This window comes from Trachinotus anak, unplaced genomic scaffold (assembly GCF_046630095.1).
Source record: "Trachinotus anak isolate AG129_WGS33_773 ecotype Australia unplaced genomic scaffold, CSIRO_AGI_Tana_v1 ptg000017l, whole genome shotgun sequence".
NCBI classification, from domain to species: Eukaryota; Metazoa; Chordata; class Actinopteri; order Carangiformes; family Carangidae; genus Trachinotus; species Trachinotus anak.
This window is the reverse complement of record NW_027273868.1, coordinates 2,352,358-2,373,355: the sequence shown is the minus strand read 5'-3', so window position 1 is coordinate 2,373,355 and position 20,998 is coordinate 2,352,358. Positions and strand designations below refer to the sequence as shown.

Genomic DNA, 20,998 nt, shown 5'->3' with positions numbered 1-20,998 from the left:
GACTACACATCACCGCCTCACACAACCTACGTCACATGACCACAACTGTCACTTTAACCAGTGACTCATTTGATGCTGTGACAGAGGTAAACTTTTAATCAGACTGAGACAGACAACAGGTCCATGATGTGGTCTGAGCGACAACACGAGAGGAGCATCATGGGAATGATTTCTAAATAATAAATGACAATAACAGATTATGGATGTAATTATAATAAATAATAATATCACTTCCTGCTCTGATGGTCTGAAGAACTCTGCTCTGACGTATCTGTCCTAATGACGTCATCATGAATTAGTTGCTCACGCTCTGTTTACTGTTGTGTCTAACTGAAATGAGCAACATCAGAATCAGAATCAGAATCAGTTTTATTGCCAAGTATGTTTTCACATACAAGGAATTTTTTCTGGTGATTGGTGCAATTGATCAGCAACAGTGGGGCTCTCTAGCCTTGTTGATGAGGCTAATAGCAGATGGGAAGAAGCTATTTTTGTGGCGAGAGGTTTTGGTCCTGAAGGACCGCAGCCTCCTGCCAGAGGGGAGTGTCACAAAGAGTTTGTGTCCAGGGTGGGAGGAGTCAGCTACAATCTTCCCTGCACGCCTCAGGGTCCTTGAGGCGTACAGGTCCTGGAGGGACGGAAGATTGCAGCCAATCACCTTCTCAGCAGAGTGGATGATACGCTGCAGTCTGTTATTGTCCCTCTCCGTGGCAGCAGCGTACCAGATGGTGATGGAGGAGGTGAGGATGGACTCAATGATGGAGGTGTAGAAGTTCACCATCATAGTCCTTGGCAGGTTGAACTTCTTCAATTGCCTCAGGAAATACATCCTCTGCTGAGCTTTTTTGATGAGGGAGCTGATGTTTAGCTCCCATTTGAGATCCTGTGTGATGGTGGTTCCCAAGAAGCGAAAATGCTCCACGGTAGCCACGGGGGAGTCACACAGGGAGATGGGGGTGGGTGGGGCTGGGCTCTTCCTGAAGTCCACTATCATTTCCACTGTCTTCAGAGCGTTTAGCTCTAGGTTGTTCTGCCTGCACCAGGTCACCAGACGGTCAGTCTCCCACCTGTAGGCAGACTCATCGCCATCAGAGATGAATCCAATGAGAGTGGTGTCGTCTGCAAACTTCAGGAGCTTGACAGACTGATGGCTGGAGGTGCAGGTGTTGGTGTACAGGGAGAAGAGCAGAGGAGAAAGAACGCAGCCTTGCGGGGATCCAGTGCTGATGGTCTGGGAGTCAGACACGTGCTTTCCTAGCTTCACGTGCTGCCTCCTGTCAGACAGGAAGTCGGTGATCCACCTGCAGGTGGAGTCAGGCACGCTCAGCTGGGAGAGCTTGTCCTGCAGCAGAGCCGGGATGATGGTGTTGAAGGCAGAGCTGAAGTCCACAAACAGGATCCTGGCATAGGTCCCTGAGGAGTCCAGGTGCTGGAGGATGAAGTGGAGAGCCACGTTGACGGCGTCATCTACAGACCTGTTGGCTCTGTAGGCGAACTGCAGGGGGTCCAGGAGTGGGTCAGTGATGGATTTGAGATGGGACAGGACAAGGCGCTCAAATGATTTCATGACCACAGAGGTCAGGGCAATGGGTCTATAGTCATTTAGACCTGTGGGCCTTGGTTTTTTGGGGACAGGGATGATGGTGGAGGATTTGAAGCAGGCTGGCACATGGCAGGTCTCCAGTGAGGTGTTGAAGATGTCTGTGAACACCGGAGACAGCTGATCAGCACAGTGCTTCAGGGATGATGGAGAGACAGAGTCAGGACCGGCTGCTTTGCGGGGGTTCTGCTTCTTAAAAAGCCTGTTGACATCTCTCTCCAGGATAGAGAGAGACGTTCCTTTGGTAGGGGAGGAGGAGGGGGGTTCTGATGTGGCTCTGATGTGGAGGTTAGTGTCAGGCTTGTCCCACTGTCTTTCAAAGCGGCAGTAGAACTCATTCAGATCGTTGGCCAGACGGAAGTCATTAATGGAGTGGGGGGGTTTAGGTTTGTAGTTTGTGATCTTTCTGAGCCCTTTCCAGACAGAAGCAGAGTCATTGGCTGAGAACTGGAGCTGAAGTTTCTCAGAGTACAGACGTTTAGCTTCTCTCACCGCTTTGCTAAACCTGTGCTTGGACTCTTTAAACTTGTCCCTGTCCCCACTCCTGAAAGCTTCCTCCTTTTGCCTCCTGAGCTGACTGAGCTTAGCTGTGAACCAGGGTTTGTCATTGTTATAACTCACCCTGGTGCGTGATGGGATACAGCAGTCCTCACAGAAGCTGATGTATGACGTCACAGCCTCTGTGAACTCATCCAGACTGTTGGAAGCAGTCCTGAACACCTCCCAGTTAGTGCAGTCCAAACATGCCCGCAGATCCTCTATGGCTTCACTGCTCCACTGCTTCGATGTCTTCACAACAGGTTTACACAGTTTTAGTTTCTGCCTGTATGTGGGAATCAGGTGGACCATGACATGGTCAGAGTGGCCCAGTGCAGCCTGGGGGACGGCGTGATAAGCACCACTGATTGTGGTCTAACAGTGGTCCAGAGTGTTCCCCTCTCTGGTCGGGCAATTAACAAACTGTCTGTATTTGGGCAGATCATGACTGAGGTCACCTTTGTTAAAGTCACCAAGGACAATAACTACGGAGTCCGGGTTGGTCCGCTCCACACACAGTATCTGCTGTGGCCTGTGGTGGGATGTAAACACCGACCAGGATGAATGAGGTGAACTCACGGGGGGAGTAGAAGGGCCTGCAGTTTATGATGAAAGTCTCCAAGTCAGGAGAACAGTGCTGCAGGATCACTGTCACGTCTCTGCACCAGCCACTGTTAGCATAAAAACACATTCCTCCACCTTTGGTTTTGCCGGACAGCTCTGTGTCGCGATCCGCTCTGAAGAGCTGGAAGCCGGCCAGCTCCAGCTCAGAGTCCGGAATCGATCCACACAGCCACGTCTCCGTGAAGCACAGGACGGAAGATGAGGAAAAGTCTCTGTTCTTCTGCACCAGTAGCTGAAGTTCATCCAGTTTGTTGGGCAGTGAACGCAGTTCACTACCTACACTAAACCAACTTCATTGGTTTAGTGTAGGAATCAGCTCAGATGTTCATCTGAATAGTCTAGCGAATCACTCATTTTGATACACACCTGTAAGGTGTTATGATCTAGAGGGAGAAGAGGTCGGCTCCGGTCCAATGCAACCCCAGGGCCGGTCAATTTAAAATTGATCATATGACTAAAAATAATTGTGAGACAAGAGACAACAGTGTGTAACTACAACACAAACTACAGGAGTCAACAGTCTGCAGTCTGTTGTGTTACTGCTTCACTTTTAGCAATGTGGACCAAATACACACACACACACACACACACACACACACACACACACACATACAGTTGACAGGCAGTGTGCAGTGAGTAGACAGAGACAGGTGGACAGACAGGTTTGAGTAGGCCCCTCCCTCCAGCAGGTATGTTGTCCAACTTGTTCTTGATGAACAGCTCAACACTCAGTTCACAGCTCAGCTCAGAGACCTTCAGTCACTCTCTGCTGTCTCCATGTTTCTGAACACCTAGTTTCAGCTGGGACAGGTGAGTGTCAGCGCCCCGTCCTCAAGGTCACAGTGTTGGGGTCACGTCCACGGAGGATCTCCCTGTCCTTCTCTGTTTGGTTGTTTACTTCGATGGCGGTGTCGTCGGCAGTCTGGATCCCCGTGCTGTCCCTTCTGCAGCTGGTACATTGTGCTGTCACCTTCAGGCTCAGTCCAGGTAAACCACACCTGTCAGAGCTCTCTGACCTCACTGACCACAGCTCAGCCTCTGTGGCCTAATGAATAACACCTGGTTCTTTGTTATGAGGTCTGATTACTCTACATTACATTCTCTCATTTTGATGTTTTTATCCAAAGTGACTGACAGCTGAGTGTGTGTGACTGACTGGTTTATAATTCAATTCAATTCAATTTTATTTGTATAGCGCCAAATCATAATCTACATTATCTCAAGGCACTTTACAGGGTCAGGTCAAGACCTTACTTTGTTACAGAGAAAAACCCAACAGTTCCCACAAAGAGCAGCGCTTGGCGACAGGGGGGAGGAAAAACTCCCTTTTAACAGAAACCTCCAACAGAACTGGGCTCAGGGTGGGCGGCCGTCTGCCTCGACCGGTTGGGTTTAGGAGAAGATAGAAAAAGGGGGAAGGGGGAGGAGAGGGGAGAGAAGAGAGAGAGACCAGGAACAGCTGTGTAGGTAATGGTGTTATCAATAATAATGACAGGTAACAGTGGTTAATAGTAAAGATGAGTAGTGGTGGATCTGGGTCCTGCCGCTCCCGAGGCAGAGAGACCTGCAGAATGAGGACAGAGAGAGGGAGAGAGAGGAGAAGCACAAACTACGGGAGAGAGAAAAATACAAAGTTAATGGCATGAAGTCATCGAGAGAGAGAGAGAGAGGGAGAGAGAGAGAGAGAGAGACAGAGATAGAGAGAGAGCGCCCAGTGAATTATGGGAATCCCCCAGCAGTCTAGCTCTATAGCAGCATAACTAAGGGATGGGTCAGGACATACCCGAGCCAGCCCTAACTATAAGCTTTACTAAACAGGACAGTTTTAAGCCTGATCTTAAAGGGAGAGAGGGTGTCTGCCTCCCGAACCCACACTGGGAGCTGGTTCCACAGGAGAGGAGCCTGATAGCTGAAGGCTCTGCCCCCCATTCTACTCTTACAAACTCTGGGAACCACAAGTTGACCTGCATTTAGAGAGCGCAGTGTCCTATTGGGAAAATAGGGAAGTATAAGCTCTCCAAGGTACGATAGTGCCTGACCATTAATGGCTTTGTAGGTGAGGAGGAGGATTTTAAATTCGATTCTAGAGTTTACAGGGAGCCAATGCAGAGAGGCTAACACAGGAGAGATGTGATCTCGTTTCCTAGTTCCTGTCAGTACTCGTGCTGCCGCATTCTGGATCAATTGGAGGCTTTTTACTGAATTTTTGGAACATCCTGACAATTAAGTGTTACAGTAGTCCAGTCTTGAGGTAACAAATGCATGAACTAGTTTTTCAGCATCCTTTAGACATAGAATGGGTCTGATTTTAGCAATATTGCGCAGGTGGAAGAAGGCTGTCCTAGAGACTTGCTTTATATGTGAAGTAAAGGACAAGTCCTGGTCAAAAATGACACCAAGGTTTCTGACTGTAGCACTGGAGGCCAAGGTGATGTCATCCAGAGTCAGTATATGATCACATAGTGTATCTCTGAGGTGTTTTGGGCCAATTACAATAACTTCAGTTTTGTCTGAATTTAAGAGTAAGAAATTACTGGTCATCCAGATTTTTATGTCCTTAAGACAGACCTGAAGCTTGGCTATCTGGTTAGTCTCACCTGGCTTCATGGATAAGTACAGCTGGGTGTCATCTGCGTAACAATGGAAATTCATCTGGTGCCTCCTAATAATGTTTCCCAGAGGGAGCATATATAGACTGAAGAGCATTGGTCCTAGCACAGAACCTTGTGGATCTCCATGACTATCTTCTGTGATGATAGAGGAGTCATTATTAACATGAACAAACTGGAGTCTATCTGACAGATATGACTTAAACCAGCTTAGTGTGGTTCCTTTGATGCCGACCATATGTTCTAGTCTCTGTAATAAAATCTTATGATCGATGGTGTCAAATGCGGCACTAAGATCTAGCAGGACAAGTACAGAGACAAGTCCATTGTCTGAAGCTATTAGGAGATCATTGGTAACTTTAACCAGAGCTGTTTCTGTGCTGTGATGGACTCTAAAACCTGACTGAAAATCTTCAAACAAACCATTCCTGTGCAAATAATCACATAACTGGTTTGCAACAACCTTCTCAAGGATTTTGGAAATAAAGGGGAGGTTGGATATAGGTCTATAATTGGCTAAAACATCAGGATCAAGAGTAGGCTTTTTAAGTAGAGGTTTAATTACTGCAACTTTAAAAGACTGCGGTACATAACCAGTTGATAAAGATAAGTTAATCAGACTTAATATAGAGTTGTCGATTAAAGGAAAAACTTCTTTGAACAACCTTGTTGGAACAGGGTCAAGAAGACAAGTCGATGGTTTAATAATGGGACAGATACAGTTTGAGCTTCGTTCACATGACATAAAGACTTTTACTGATCACAGTCACAGTGAAGTTAGAACTTCACTCCTCTGTTCACAGCAGGTGTTGCTTTCTCTCTTTTCATTTTCATCCTGTCCTTTAATCCACAGATGTCTGACAGTGTGATCAGTGTGTTTGTCTCAGAGAACAACACCTCCTTTACTCCACTTCCTCCTCTGTACATCTGATTCAGCTTGGCTCCTTCTTCATGCTTTTAAAACCACAACAGCTTTGAAGTTTCACTTTTGACTGGTCATCAGTAATGTTAATTTTAGTAGCTCAGTCGTTTCCTCATACACTAGTTTCAGAGAGCAGCTCCTCTCCTAACACCTCCAACACCCTGACATGTCTAACTAGCTCTGACTCTGACTTTCAGTTTACTTCTTGACCTGATATCCTTCACTTATTATATAAGCGCAGCAGGCCAGTGTGTGGGGCTGTCAGTGTGTACTGTGAGTATAACGGCCTGTGTCCTGCAGGAGAACCAGTGCTGCTGGACGAGCAGTCGGCCGCCTCCTTCCTGTCACGCTCGCTGCTCTATAACAGCTGGGACTTTGAGGTGCTGGTGCCTGACAGTCTGGAGAGAGAGTGTATGGAGGAGATGTGCAGCTGGGAGGAGGCCAGGGAGGTGTTCGAGGACAACACTCAGACGGTAATGATGCTGGCACACTTCTGTTAAACTTTGTGAGACAGTTGTGTGAACAGCAACAAGACATTTTTGAAGTGAACCATGAACCATTCAGAGTTCAGAGTCTAAAGCCTTTTAGTTGATCTCACAGCACTGATGCATCTGCAGTCTGAAGATGATCCATCTGAACAAGAACTCCCAGAGCTGGCACCTGAACTGCTTCTGTAGCTCTGACGGAAATGTGTCTTTTCTTCTTTTATAATGAAACTACAACAATAAATTTTCTTTTGCCTCCACTTTCAGGAATTATTTTGGAAGACTTATGTCAACAGTCAAGGTAAAGAACATTATCTGTGGTCTGCAGGACCTGGTTCTGGATTCATTCAGCACAATTTTGTTTTCAAAAATACATGAGGACCAATAGATGCAGGAGCTTTACAATTATTATAATGATCTGAGGTTGGGACCGAGGTCAAGACAGAGGTCAGGACTGAAGACAGGACTGAAGTCAGGACAGAGGCCAGGACTGCGGTCAGGACTGTGATCAGGACTGTAGTCAGGACTGAGGTCAGGACTAAAGACAGGGCTGAAGACAGGACTGAAGTCAGGACTGAGGTCAGGACTGAGGTCAGGACTAAAGACAGGGCTGAAGACAGGACTGAAGTCAGGACTGAAGTCAGGACTGAAGTCAGGGCTGAAGACAGGACTGAAGTCAGGACTGAGTTCAGGACTGAAGTCAGGACTGAGGTCAGGACTGAGGTCAGAACTGAAGTCAGGACTGAAGTAGTCTGTGATGGTCTGGCTCATGTGAAAACTGTAGGGGAAACAATGGTTTGAAGTTTTTCATGTTTGTCCTTGAAGAGTATGCTCCCAGAGTGGATGTGTCAGGACTGGTGGCAGGGATCCTGGCCATCCTGGTGTCTGCTGTCATCGCTACTGTGCTGGGAATCTACTTCTACAAAGCCAAGAAGAAGGGTAGGCAGCGGTCGGCCCAGTAAGTTCTCCCTGACTCTGGTCCATCAGACATTTACCTATGTTGGCCATGACATCTGGTGTGGATATTAATGGGCCTCAGATAGTGATATCTAATGACTTCAGCGACCCCTGACCTTTTCTCTAGCACCACCATCTAGTGAACATGTTCCCTTGTACACAGAACAAGGCATAAAAACAGGAAATCAACATGATATTCCATCACATTTACTGAGAAGGTCCACGTTTGCGTTGGACTTTATGAGTGTCACAGGAGCTAAACTGACTTGTTGAACTCTGTTCTGGTTCAGGGCTCCGGTCAGGATGGCAGCAGATGGACGCCCGGCCCCGGAGATGGTACCCCTGTCTGGGATCACTGTCCCAGGTCTACCCAGCTACAATGAGGCTCTGAACCGCAGTGGGCAGCATGATGCCCCACCTCCACCTTATTCAGGGTAAGCAGATGCTCCAGTGCACACATGCATCTTACCTGGGTCAGGCGTTTGTCGTGGTCCAAGATCCAAACACCTACAAAAAGAAAGGTAAAGGTGTGGACCTCAGAAGAAACTGTGCATTACTTACACCGCATAGTGTGTGTTAAAATTTACATGTTATAACCAATCTGTGACAGAGACTCAGTTCATGGCAGGTCCCACAGCAGCTTATTTTTACGGTGGCCCTGAGAGCATGCAAAAAGACAAAACACAAACAAACTCAGAAAACATCTTCATCAATTTGACAGCACCTGTGTATGTATTGTTACATGTCTTATAAAACATCCATCAGCAATTGTTGATCAGTGCTTCTAAATTCAAAAGTCACAAATCACTGAACAACAACTGAGTCCCAGCAAGTTCATCACTTTTTGTGTCTCCTGGAAACACTTCTGTTGTGTTGTATTTGTAGTGTGTTTGTATATTTGGTTGCATTGTGAGTATTTGCAGGGTTAGGGTTAGGGTTAGGGTTAAGCCCCTGGAGGTGGCTGTCCTCAACCCTGCATTTCAATTGATGAAAACGAATTAATGAAAAAAATTAATGGAATCTTTTTTGCAAACATTTCCACTGTTGTACATCTTTGATGAGGAGGTAGGTCAGTGTGTGTCTGTCCCATCATTTTGAAGTGAATGTGTTCAGAGGTCTGACAATAAGTCGTCCACACACCGACAGTTCATTCAGAAAGTCTTCAGACCCCTTCACTGTTATGTTGCAGCCTGATGATAAACTTTTAGTGTCAATCTACATTCAATCCTCATAATGACAAAGTGAAAACAGTGAAAACAGAATTTACATTTTTGCAAATTTATTAAAAAGGAAAAACTGAAATATCCCATTGACATAAGTATTCAGACACTTTAGCTCAGGTTCCTTCATTTCTCTTGATCACCTTTGAGATGTTTCTACACCTTGACTGGAGTCCAGCTGTGAAATAAATAATAAGATAAGATAATAAGTATTTCTCCAGGTAAGTGGTGGGCAGGTGTGTAATCGAGTCAGGGAACCGTTCTGAACTTCTCATGTTGATACGTTCTTCTTCTCTTACTCTGCTAACCCAGTGTTTTCTGTTGTTACATGATGCATTGTGTGTCTGGCCTTCTCTTGGCTGCTGCAGCCTGGAGCAGCTCTCTGCATTCACACCAAGCACCCAGCAGCTAATCTCAGTGTGCTGCAGCCCTCTCTCTCTCTGAAGCCTCTTTCCAGGAACCAGCGCACACTGTCTCACTGCTGTGTAGAAGAATGCTCATAGAGGTTCTTCCTGTCTTTGACCACAGGGGGGCGCCGTCAGAGCCCGCTGATCCCGGAGACAACGAGTGAGAGGGCGGGCAGAGCCGGGACCTGGACCAGTCAAGTTTGAAATGTTACATGTTGTTTTTAAGTGTGTGTGTGCTGTATTTATGTTTGACATCAGGACCCAGTCCTGAGCACCAGTCTGCCCAGTACAGATGTGAAGAGGGTGGGGTTCCTTCTGTGCCCCCCGCCCCCCGCTGTGCAGAGAGTAGTTTTAGTTCATAGGGAACATGTTTAATAAATCACGTCACAATCACACGCGCCTCTGATCATTACTGACCCACTGCCACTGATCAGGCCGGAGACAGTGCGTGTGTGCGTGTGTGCGCACATCATGCTGCAGCTTGTGTGTCTGTTGCGTTACAGTCACACAGCTGATCAGACTCCGTCTCTACTGTCTTCAACAATGCTACACCACTGCGCTGCATGACAAATTGTGTGTATGTGTGTGTGTGAGGGAGAGAGAGAGAGGGAGGGAGGCAGAGGATGAACGCCAGCCCAGTCATTCCTCCTAAAGATGGCGTCTTGTGAAGCAAATGAGCGAGAGTAGGCAGCGGGCGGCGGACTGGACGCGGCTTCGCTCGGGGAAGCAGCTGAAGAACGCGGGGCGTCTGTTCCACGGCTCATCCGCTCCACACAAGAGACAATAGACAGTGAAATATATGGAGAGGAGAGGAGGGAGGAGGTGCTCCTGGCTGCTGTGACCCCCCCCCCCCCTTCCCCGCTCCTTCTCCTCCCTCCATTCCTCCCAGTCTACAGGCTCGTCAAGCGGAGAAATAAACAGAAGCGAGCGCGGAGAAGAGAAGACATTCCTCCCTCCCCTCCCCCTCACTATCTGTCCATCTTCATCCAGCCCTTTCTTTCATGGAGAGGAATTATCCCGCTGCAGGCTTCGGAGATCTGGGGGCTGGGACGGGATGGAGTTACGACAGATCGGCCAAAGCAAGGTAAGCTTCGGTGGCCGAGGCAGGGGCACCAGGGGCTCCAGTGAGCTGGAGGGGCTCTAACAATGCCACGGCATAGCGCTGCCTGCGCCTCTGCATTCAGCCAGGCTGCACGGTGCTGCTGCTGCTGCTGCTGCTGCTGCTGCTTGGCCACCAGGCTCAGGTACAGCAGCCGTATTGTCATCGGGGGGGGGGGGGGGGGGGGGGGGGGGGGGCTGTCTCTACAATGCATGGAATGCGATGTAAGGTTAATAGTGATAGGGAGACAGGAGAGGGAGAAGGGGGATGGGTTGCTGGAAGCCCAGTGTGTTATTTCAAAAATGGAAGATTACATCTGGGCTCCGGCGGCATTGTCCCCGCTGCAGCTTTGTCTCGACTCGGATGGAACAGATGCATGACAGGGACAGTCAGGGTGCCTGGTACGGTACTAATTGGCTGTATCCCACAAATCAAAGCAGCGCGCTCCACAGAGCTGCTGCCTGACAGACACACAAACCCTGCACTCTGCACCCCGAGTCACACAAAACAATAACTCATGTTGTGTCAGTTTATTTCTTCATCTCACACCACAGTCTTCCTTCAAACTACCGGAGTTACCGCAGCCAGCTGACGGGGACAGCTGCGGGAATGAGTCCGCTAAATCAGCTGAAATGTGGCCGAGGTTCTGAATGGACTCTGTAAACACGCTGTACCGGCCCGCGTACTGCCCTGCATCACACACGTTGTCTTTATAGGTGTGTGTGTGTGTGTGTGTGTGTGTGTGTGTGAGAGTGTGTATGTGTGAGTGTGTGTGTGTGTGTGTGTGTGTGAGAGTGTGTGTGTGTGTGTGTGTGTGTGAGAGTGTGTGTGTGTGTGTGTGTGAGAGTGTGTGTGTGTGTGTGTGTGTGTGTGAGAGTGTGTGTGTGTGTGTGTGTGTGAGAGTGTGTGTGTGTGTGTGTGTGTGAGAGAGTGTGTGTGTGTGTGTGTGTGTGTGAGAGTGTGTGTGTGTGTGTGTGTGTGTGTGAGTGAGTGTGTGTGTGTGTGTGTCTGTGAGTGTGTGTGATATCTGACAGCCTGCTGCAGCTGCCACACACGGCTCCCCCGGCCTGGTCCTGCACCTGGACTTAGGTGAGAGGGCTTTTCCTTCACGTGCCTGGTATTGTGTATTGGAATGAAGTGCGGCCTCGAGCTATGCTAACATTAGCTAGCTCCTGTTAGCTTTTCTCCACGTTAGCGGTTGCCTTGACAACCACATCAGTCGTCCGTCAGACCCCGTGGGTTCCATCTCTGGAAGCTGGGTGTTTACCTGTCCATCCAGACACAGTGTATACCTGAGCATCACCTGCACCTGTCTCCACGGAACAGATGCTAGTGAAGGTATGTGATGGCGTCAGAGGTGGTTGTTAGACCTGGTCCAGGTGTAGAGTCCACTGCTACACCTAGTTCTCAGCAGCAGATGTCTGTGTCTCAGGCTGATGTCAGAACACGTATGATGTGCTGGTGACCAGCAGCCACCATCCTGGACTGAGGTACCCACCCCTGGTCTCTGAGGGACTCTGAACCTGGTCCCTGTGTCTGCTGCATGTGTCACTGCTGATAATCTCAGAGCCTCCTTCAGCTGTTTAAGTGTGTTTGTGTGTATGTGTTTATACTTGTAGTGTGTGTGTGCAGCTGAAGTCGCACTGTGTACTTGCTGCTGTTTGTCCATACAGGTGTGTGTTTAAAGCAGCACATCATCATCAGCTGTGTGAGTCACTTCCTGATGTCTGTACCTGGTGGAGGGAACACTGAGAACCTGTACAGGTGATTTCAGATGTAAAATCTTTACCGGGGTCAGGGGAGACAGAGAAATGATCTATCTGTACTGGTTGATTAAGGTTCTTTTCTGGGTAAAGACCAGTATGTGATTCAGGTGTAGACACTGTCAATGGTCCATAAGTCTGAAGTTAAGGACCTGTGAAGGATCATGATCTGTCTTTGTTCACTGAGTGAGGAACAAAGTGAAGAGACTGTCAGAGAACAGGACTGAGATAAAACCTGTATCAGATGTAACCTGGGTTAATAATCAATAATCACAGGAACAGACTGAGGAAGAGAATGATAAGGAAGAGGATGATGAAGAGTGAGGCTGTTTGTACCTGAAACACTGTTACAGCTGAATGATGTCTGAGCTCACCTGCTCACCCAGTCACAGCTGTCTCTCTCTTACTGTCTCTCTCTCTCTCCCTCCCTTTCTCTCTCCCTCTCTCCCTCTCTTTCTCTCTCCCCCCTCTCTCCCTCTCTTTCTTTCTCTCCCTCTCTCTCCCCCCTCTCCCTCTCTCTCCCTCTTTCTCTCTCTTTCTCTCTCCTTCTCTCTCTCTCTCCCTCTCCCTCTCTCCCTCCTCCCTCTTTGTCTCTCCCTGCTGCATCTTGATTATTGTTCACCTGTCCCTCAGGTGAACTCTCCATCCACAGACCCAGGTTCATTCATTATCAGACACAGTTTGTCATCACTGTCAGCTTCATTCAGTCTTCAGACCTCCACTGTTCTCCAGTTTATTCCCCTCATCCTTCTACACTCAGCAATGATCATCTCTGAGATGTCTCTACACCTTGACTGGACTCCACCTGTGGTCAACCAGCTGATGGGACACACACCTGTCTATATCAGGTCTCACAGCTGACGATGCAGATCAGAGCAGAAACCCTGAGGAGGAAGGAGCTGCTGCAGAGCTCAGAGACAGGATTGTGTCGAGGCTCAGTGAAAAAGGTTCAAGAGCTCAGTTGTCTCCATCATTGAAGAATCATGAAGAAGTCTGGAACAACCAGGACTCTTCTAGATCTGGACCTGGACTAACTGAGACATCAGGAGCCTGATGGGCTGATCTCCAGAGATCCTGTGGAGATGGAGAAACTTCCAGAAGAACAACCATCACTGCAGCTCCACTGATCCTGGACTTTATGTCAGAGGGTCCAGATGAAGCCTCTCCTCAGAGACAGACTGCAAAGAAGCAGCTAAAGGACTCTGAGACTGAGAGAAACCAGATTCTCTGGTCTGATGAGTACAGAGAGATCCTTAATGAAGACCTGGTCCAGAGCTCAGGACCTCAGACCGGACTAAAGGTTCACACAGCCAAGACAACACAGGAGAGACTCAGAGACAACTCTGAATGTCCTTGAGGGGGCCAGCCAGAGTCCTGACCTGAACCCAATCCAGCATCTCCTTGTCCCTGTTTCCTCTCAGTCTGTGTCTAATAGTGAAGTAGGTGTACCCAGCAGTGGTGGACAGGTGCTCCCATGTATGTCCTCCACAGGTAGAAGCCAGACAAACGTGTCCTATGATGACTGAAAGCGTTTCTTTACAGGGGCACAGCGGAGGTTGCACACTTTCTGCTTTGATGCCAAACTTCCCAAAAACCCTCTTTGGTTTCTCATTTAGCAGCGACACCATCATCTCTGACAATGAACAGGTATGGGAGCTGGTACCTGAGCGTTGCTTTAATGAGAGGTTGGTCTATTTAAAAAGATCCTGGTGATAACATGAAGATACATTTTGCAGCTTTTAAAGTTATGAGAAAAAAAAATTATTCATTGCTGTAAAAAACAAAATACATCTTAAAGTCATGAGTCATTCAGTACGAACATCATCTATAATCATTAATATCATGAGGAGAAAGCTGATGCTGATGACTGTCAAACATTTCATTCATCATTAAAACCTGTTCTGTGCAATTTGATTAATGATGTCAGCAGAAAACTAAATAACAAAACTAAACATATGAATCATGAAAATACTTAAACCAAGATACTTCCTCACAGATGAGAGTCAGTGTCATTCACTTCCCTGCTCTGAGCCATGTGATTGGCTGTTTCTGGTTTCCATGACAGAAATAAAACAGTAGATCGGGGATTGAAGCTGAAGTGGAGACTGACTGTACCTTCTTCCACCGTTACTCTGATTTTAACATCAGCTGGGTTCTCCTCTTCCTTGTCTTCCTCCTCTTAGCCCAGAGTCACCTTCACATTTTGTTTTACACAACTCCAAAACACATCTCTGGTATCTGGTGTCAGTGGGACGACACATGTCCTGGACCTGTCACAGTGTGGATGTCTCACAGGGGTCAGCTGGTGATTGTGAGACAGTGATCTTCAATTTATTGTTGCACTACATGGATTTCTTCTCTTTGTTTAGTTTCATTACTTTTTTCTTTTCTTCATGAGACTCTTTACAGTCCTCTCCTCTGTTTCTCTGTTTCTCAGTGTTGGATACAACCTCACACAGAGTATTTCCTCTGCATGTGTGTGTCTCATGGGGGGGACAGAATAAAAGTCCCTCCAACTCAAACCCAACACTATTTTTATCCTCATGCCACAAATTTAATTTTAAAATGTAAAAACATAAATATTAAAAAACCCTTAGAGGAAAATATGGAGAAGTGGGTGTACGATGCACACAGTAAAAATCCTCTGCTTTGATTAATATTTCTGATATGATATATTATGATGATATAATTTTTTTATCACCTAGTTTTACATGACCTTCGATTCTGTACTGGTCCATGGCCCAGGCTTTGGGACATCTGGATTAAAGAAGTGTTTGAGTCACTGACACACATATAATTGAAGAGAATAGAGTAGACGAACATGTTTCTACTGAGTATATGTACATAGTGTGTACTCACAGACGTGGTGTAACAGGGAGATAATGGAGACTACATCCACACACAGCCGTTTGTGGTACTTAAAAGAATTTAAGAATTAAATCTGACCTAGAGTCTGTTGAGGTAGTCCAGTGTCTGGGCCACCACCACACTGCGTGAAATCCTTGGTAACAGTAGCTTTGAACACAACAGGCAGTGGACATGGGAGGGAAGCAAGTGAGGGATTATGTCCTTGTTGCAACAGTTGTTGGTCTGTCCACCCTCCTCCTGTCTGTACCTTTCATCCAGGTACTTCACTGTGAGGTTAGAGTCTCACTGCACAGCGATGTACGGTGATGCACGGTGATGCATGGTGATGCACAGGGATGCACAGTGATGTACGGTGATGCACGGTGATGCACGGTGATGCACAGGGATGCACAGTGATGCGCGGTGATGCACGGTGATGCATGGTGATGCACAGGAATGTACGGTGATGCATGGTGATGCATGGTGATGTACAGTGATGTATGGTGATGCACAGTGATGCATAGTGATGTACAGTGATGTACAGTGATGCACAGTGATGTACAGTGATGAACAATAAAAATAGTGCTTAAAAAATAACTTAAAAAAGAAAGATAGTCTGTCTCTTCTAACTTTCTCTCTCAGGGATCATTTTACAGTAAATCAGCTGAAATCACAGCACAGTCTTTGGTGATTTTGTCAGATGACGTTGCAGTTATAAAATCAGGATGTGACCACCATGGAGGTCCATACATGTTCTAGGTTGACTTTTACCCACCGCTGACCTCTGAATGTTTGTCTTCACCACATGAACCATTAAAATTTAAATGTGATCGCTTTTAGCTGAAAACAGTAAATTCCATTATGTGAGAAGTGTTTCTTACCTGTTCATGGTGGAAAAGCCCCTCTCATAGTTCACAGTGCTGACCATCAGGTAAATGGTAGCCAGCTGGTTGTGGTTGGGTGTAGGATCCCAAACTCAGCTCTGACAGTAAGGGCATTGGAGTCTTGGCCAGTTATGTCAGGAATCTGGACCAGGGACTACCTGTTGCCTGAAAATCACCAAGGGAACAAAACCTCCCACCTGTCCGCAGGTGTGTATGTGCAGTTTTGTTGGGGACTGTAGCTGTCTGTGGTCCCAGGACTGCAGCGTCACTGAAACACCTGTTGAGATCAGCAGTCAGTGTCCAGATACAGATCCATCACCTGATCAAACCAACACTAATAAAAGTGTGCCCTGCCTAAACTGAAGTTTCACCAGTTAAATTATTTAAAAACTACATGATCATACCAGTGACGGTCCTGTTACATCCTGTGTTCCTCTTCCTCTCTCCTCTCAAAGCGTTGTCAACACTGAGGCTCAGCTTTCTGAAGCATGAGCCAGCAGGTTGATGATCCTTCATGTCTTTATTAAGACCAGTGTGACAGAGGAGGGATCCACACTGACTCAGGTTAAAGGATCAGTTGTGGAGCTCTGTGGTTATTAAAGTGACCTGGCCTGTGATTGACAAGAGCAAGACATCGTCCTGTAGGAAGAGTGGAGCCAGGGAGGCAGCAATGAAACAATACGTAGAGAGGGTTGAGTTCATTAGCAGGTCTCTGCTTCCTCTGTCAGTTCAGCTGTGATGTTCAGTGGTGTTCTGTACAGCTTCATGTTGAGAGAGCATCATGAGTCCTTTACTCACTAGTCATGACACATAAAACAGTTAAAACAATGTGAGATGTATTTATTAGGAATGAATTAATACACAAAACAGGAATGAATGTGCTATGCAAGTAAAAGGGCATAAATATTGAAATATGGTTCCCTGAGCTGCTCTCCAAGGTCTCTGAACGTGGTCCTGCCAGGTCTCTGATGCATCATCACAGGCTGGAGCACAATGGACCCTGAGGAGCTGTGGCCTTTCATCTGCTGTTTAATGACAACAGTTTTGTTTTCCTGTTTTAGACATTTCATTAAACAATCAAATTAACGAGAAGTGTTGCTAAGTTACAAGTTGGAAACTGGTAACTATGGTAACCTCTGTGTGACATTGTAACAACAACATGTGACATCCTGCTGTCTGAGGTCATGTTTGTTTCTTTCTAGTCTCTTCAATTATTTCCTGTTTTGTTTTGAAAGGGTTTACCTCATCTCTTCTCAGATGACATCACTTACTGTCCTCATGTGTTTCCCACCTGTGTGATTACCTGTCCTACCCAGTGTAAGAGCAAACGTAATAGCTCATACACTACAGAAACAGATGATCCCAGGGTCAGCAGCTTTTCAGAAAGGAGGAATAATGCTGCAAACTGGTGGGAAACATAAAGATAGGAGAGTGTTGTACTGGAAACTGTGGACAGACAGTGAGAGTAGAAGCTGGAAACCGGTGAGAGGACAACCTGAAGTATTGGTCTGCTGGTCTGACTCGGCCTGTATGAACCAGATTCTTGGTAGAGGACAGACTGATGTTGTAAACAGGGACCTTTCTAACAGGCAGACCTGATGTGTTTCAGCCTCGTGTATGGGAGCTCCAGGTCGTCCCACCCAGACTCAGAGCTGCTCCACCGACAAGCCTATGGCACCCCTCACCCCCTCCAGGGCTATGCAACCAACCACCATCCAGGAAGCTCCAGACAGGGCGGCGCCTGGGGTGCCTCAGGACGATCACTTGGTAAGGATTTGATTGGATTGTGTGTGTTTGTATGTTCAACGCAGTCTGTTCTGAGACTCTTAACCACGCGAAGATGAGCTGAATAGTTACTTCTCTTTAGTGTCAGTCCTACAGGGGACTGGTGACCCCACAGGTGACCCCAGTTCCAGTCCCTTCAGGAGAATTAGTGGATACAGATGATGGAGGGAACTCACTGTCTCGTCACAGATATTCAGAAACAAATTTCAGTCACTCTATAATACAGCCGGTGACACACAGTCTAATGATGTATGAACCAGTACTGATAAAACACTGATTGGTTCCTACTAGAACTTAACTGTAGGAACAGAGAAAGAATGAAAGAGAGAACTGAGAGTATTTCTATAGGGATCAGTTTAGAGAAAGTGAATTTCCTCATTCTGTGAAGGCCACAGTTCCCATCTCTTTCCTGACAAAATGAGTGAACACCTGTCTATGTCACTGGCAGTTAGGTGAAGTGTTGAATTCAAATTTTTGCATTACCATACTTCTTTTTTGTCAATGTCATTGATGTGGTACGGGGGTCGGTCCCAGTTTCATGACTGTATCTTTCAGGTTGTGATGTTATTGCAGTGACAAAATCTCTCCACAGACACACACATACTCACCCATCAGTTCTCAAAACCACCTCTGTGGTATTTACAACAGCTTATAGCATGTTGTTGTCACAGAGCACTGCAGGTCACAGTCCAGTGATGGTCAGAAAGGTGTTCATCACCAGGACCTGCTAATACAGAGCAGGAGTGTTTATTAACTGTTTAAACCTTTAGGAAATACACCTACTACTTCACATATTTGATTAAGTTAAAGCCAAACTCATGACATGTATGAAACCTTGGTGATGAGGAGACGATGAAGGTGCAGAAATATGTTGTTGGTGATAAGTCATCTCTCTAGAAGAGTTAAACCAGGCCAGTCTTCCTGATGTAGCCTGATGAATGTGGTCTGTCAATTTAAAGCCTAATTAATTATGGCATGTCTGCATTTTCTTCAGTTTGGATTTACCCATGTTTGATCACTTTGATCATAACCTCATAACTAATAGGAAATAAATACTGAAAAGCTCAGCAGGAGTAAGATGTATAATAAAAGTTTTTCATGGTTTTATCTAAACTCAGTGACTCTGCTCTGAAACAGGATGCATGTTTCCCCTCACCACTGTGAGAACACATCAGTTATCACAGTAAACAGTCAGGAGGCATTTGTGTCAGTTAAAGTCATCTGCAGTAGAGGCATGATATGTGTGAACACAGAACAAGAAAACAACCTGTGGTTTCTATTTGTAAAAGTATCTCCAGAGACAGTGTTAACAACTTACATCAGCTGCAGGGTCCAATTAAATTATAATTCAATTCAATTATAATTTCTATTCAGCTATAAAGCAACTCTGTGAGAAGGTTTCCTCTGATAACGTTGGGATATTTGAGGAGGTTATCAAAGTTGGTTCTATATGAATAGATATGAACAGAATTCAAACAGAAGTGTGTTGCTTTAAATCTCTCTAAACATTTTTAAATATAAGCAGTGCTTAAGGACATGTGTATGATGACATGTAGATATGACAGTATAAAACATACCTATGTTGAAAATAGATGTTTGAGTTCTTGACTGTAAATGCACTGTATAATCATTTGAAGTCAAACACCCATCACACTAACATCAGTCAAACAGCAGAGAATTCACTAAAAATATTCAGGATGACACTGGACACTGCAACATGGTGAGACATACAGTATCTACTCATTTACCTGCACAGTGATCTACAGTGATGCACAGTGATCTGCTGTGATGTACAGTGATGTACAGTTTAATTGTGCTCTTTGTGGATCTCTAATCCTGACTTACACAGTGTGATGTGGAGATCTGAAGCCTGCAGGTCTCATCCAATGAGAGTGGACTTTAGTGAAATATAAGACATCCTGTGTATATGCACATACAATATCTACTCATTTACCTGTGAGTGACAACACAAAACTGGTCTCTGAACAGTGTTCCTGTAGAGAACTAATTTTATCATTAGGTACACAGACTATAGAATATAGAAACGTACCCCAATTTAAATATTCAATACAACCCAGACTGGGGCTGCAACATAGGGTGTGATTAGATAAAACACAGGTGTGAAAACTTTAAAGATTTGAAGTCATGAATACGGCACAGTATGACTTATGTTCATATGACCTTTATATGGGCAGGGATGTGTCAGACAGAGTCTTCCCTCAGTGTAGTCCTAACAATGTTGGAGGGTGGGGCTGATCAGCAGCAGACGTGCTCTGAGGTTCAGGAGGTGTGAATGTATTTATGCTTCTATATGTTTCAGTCATGATGTGATTCTCAGAAGTGGTCTACAACATTGAAGATGAAGAGGTCTGAATACTTTCTAAAATGTTGTTAAATTTAACTTTAGTCATATAATGTTTATTTCAACACTTCAGCACTGTCTGATGTCATGACTGTGGATCACATCAGTAGTACTTTAGAGGTGCAGTTGATGCAGCTGCATTTATTTTCCCATCTGACACACTTGGTTTTTAGTTTCCAATATGTGAATAATATGTATCAATATATTTATACAAAATAACTTTAACTCAGTTTGAACTCGTTTGGTCTCTTACTACCTTTATAAACATATTCCCTCACGTGATGTTTGATGATGGAGGTGGAGAGTGCTGACTGAGATCAGGTGACTGTGTAGGTCATAGCATGTAATTCACATCATCTTCATCCTCATCAGACCGTCAGTGACCCCTGTGACCTGTGGATTGAGACACTGTCACCTGGTTCTCCTGTCTGTACACAGTAATCACTACTTACAGGTTCTGACTCTGGTATGAGACTAAATAGAGAAAAAAGTCTGAACAAAAGGTTTGTTAAACTGTTGTTGATGATGTGATCTATGATATGATTTGTTTGAAAGTTGTGGTTTGTTGCCAGGTCTATCGGGGCTGTTTGATGCCAGCCTCCACCATGCCAGCCCCTCGGGTCCTGATCCCTCTGTCATGAATCTGATCTCAGCTCTTGAGTCCCGGGGTCCACAGCCCCCACCTTCTGCTTCCTCCCTCCTCTCCCAGTTCCGCACTCCCTCTTGGCAGCCTGGTGAGTGTCCACCTGTCAGGGAATGCTACACTTAAAAAAAATGAAAACAAAATTGTGTTAGTTCTTGATACTTTTGAAATACTCTTATTTCTAATATATTCAAATTTTATTTGCAAAATAATTTGCATTATTTTCCAAAAAGTAAGTAAGTTTGTCATCTCAG

General features: G+C 45.9%; 2 protein-coding genes across 4 annotated transcripts in view; both read left to right on the top strand.

Annotated features, from left to right (window-relative positions):
* Window positions 1–3,481: 3,481 nt before the first annotated feature.
* Window positions 3,482–9,754, top strand: prrg2 (proline rich Gla (G-carboxyglutamic acid) 2). The gene is made up of 6 exons (XM_071501343.1): window positions 3,482–3,748; window positions 6,593–6,765; window positions 7,045–7,078; window positions 7,603–7,735; window positions 8,025–8,168; window positions 9,483–9,754. The coding sequence occupies exons 1-6, from the start codon at window positions 3,664–3,666 to the stop codon at window positions 9,523–9,525; spliced, it is 612 nt and encodes a 203-aa protein (XP_071357444.1). The 5' UTR covers window positions 3,482–3,663; the 3' UTR covers window positions 9,526–9,754.
* A 147-nt stretch (window positions 9,755–9,901) lies between these two features.
* Window positions 9,902–20,998, top strand: part of prr12b (proline rich 12b) — a 31,342-nt gene continuing 20,245 nt past the window's right edge. For all 3 annotated transcript variants that reach the window (XR_011694048.1, XM_071501340.1, XM_071501339.1), the window contains exons 1-3: window positions 9,902–10,445; window positions 17,564–17,721; window positions 20,674–20,835. Coding sequence is in view for 2 of the 3 variants with exons in the window: in XM_071501340.1 (XP_071357441.1) it covers window positions 10,363–10,445; window positions 17,564–17,721; window positions 20,674–20,835 (403 nt within the window). In the remaining variant the exon portion in view is untranslated. The remainder of the gene's footprint in view (window positions 10,446–17,563; window positions 17,722–20,673; window positions 20,836–20,998) is intronic.

Excerpts from the sequence above, each read along its gene's own strand:
- prrg2 (XM_071501343.1), top strand. The coding sequence starts at position 3,664 with ATGGCGGTGTCGTCGGCAGTCTGGATCCCCGTGCTGTCCCTTCTGCAG. Across the intron at positions 7,736-8,024 it reads GGTAGGCAGCGGTCGGCCCA|GGCTCCGGTCAGGATGGCAG; the intron begins GTAAGTTCTCCC and ends GTTCTGGTTCAG. Across the intron at positions 8,169-9,482 it reads CCACCTCCACCTTATTCAGG|GGGGGCGCCGTCAGAGCCCG; the intron begins GTAAGCAGATGC and ends CTTTGACCACAG.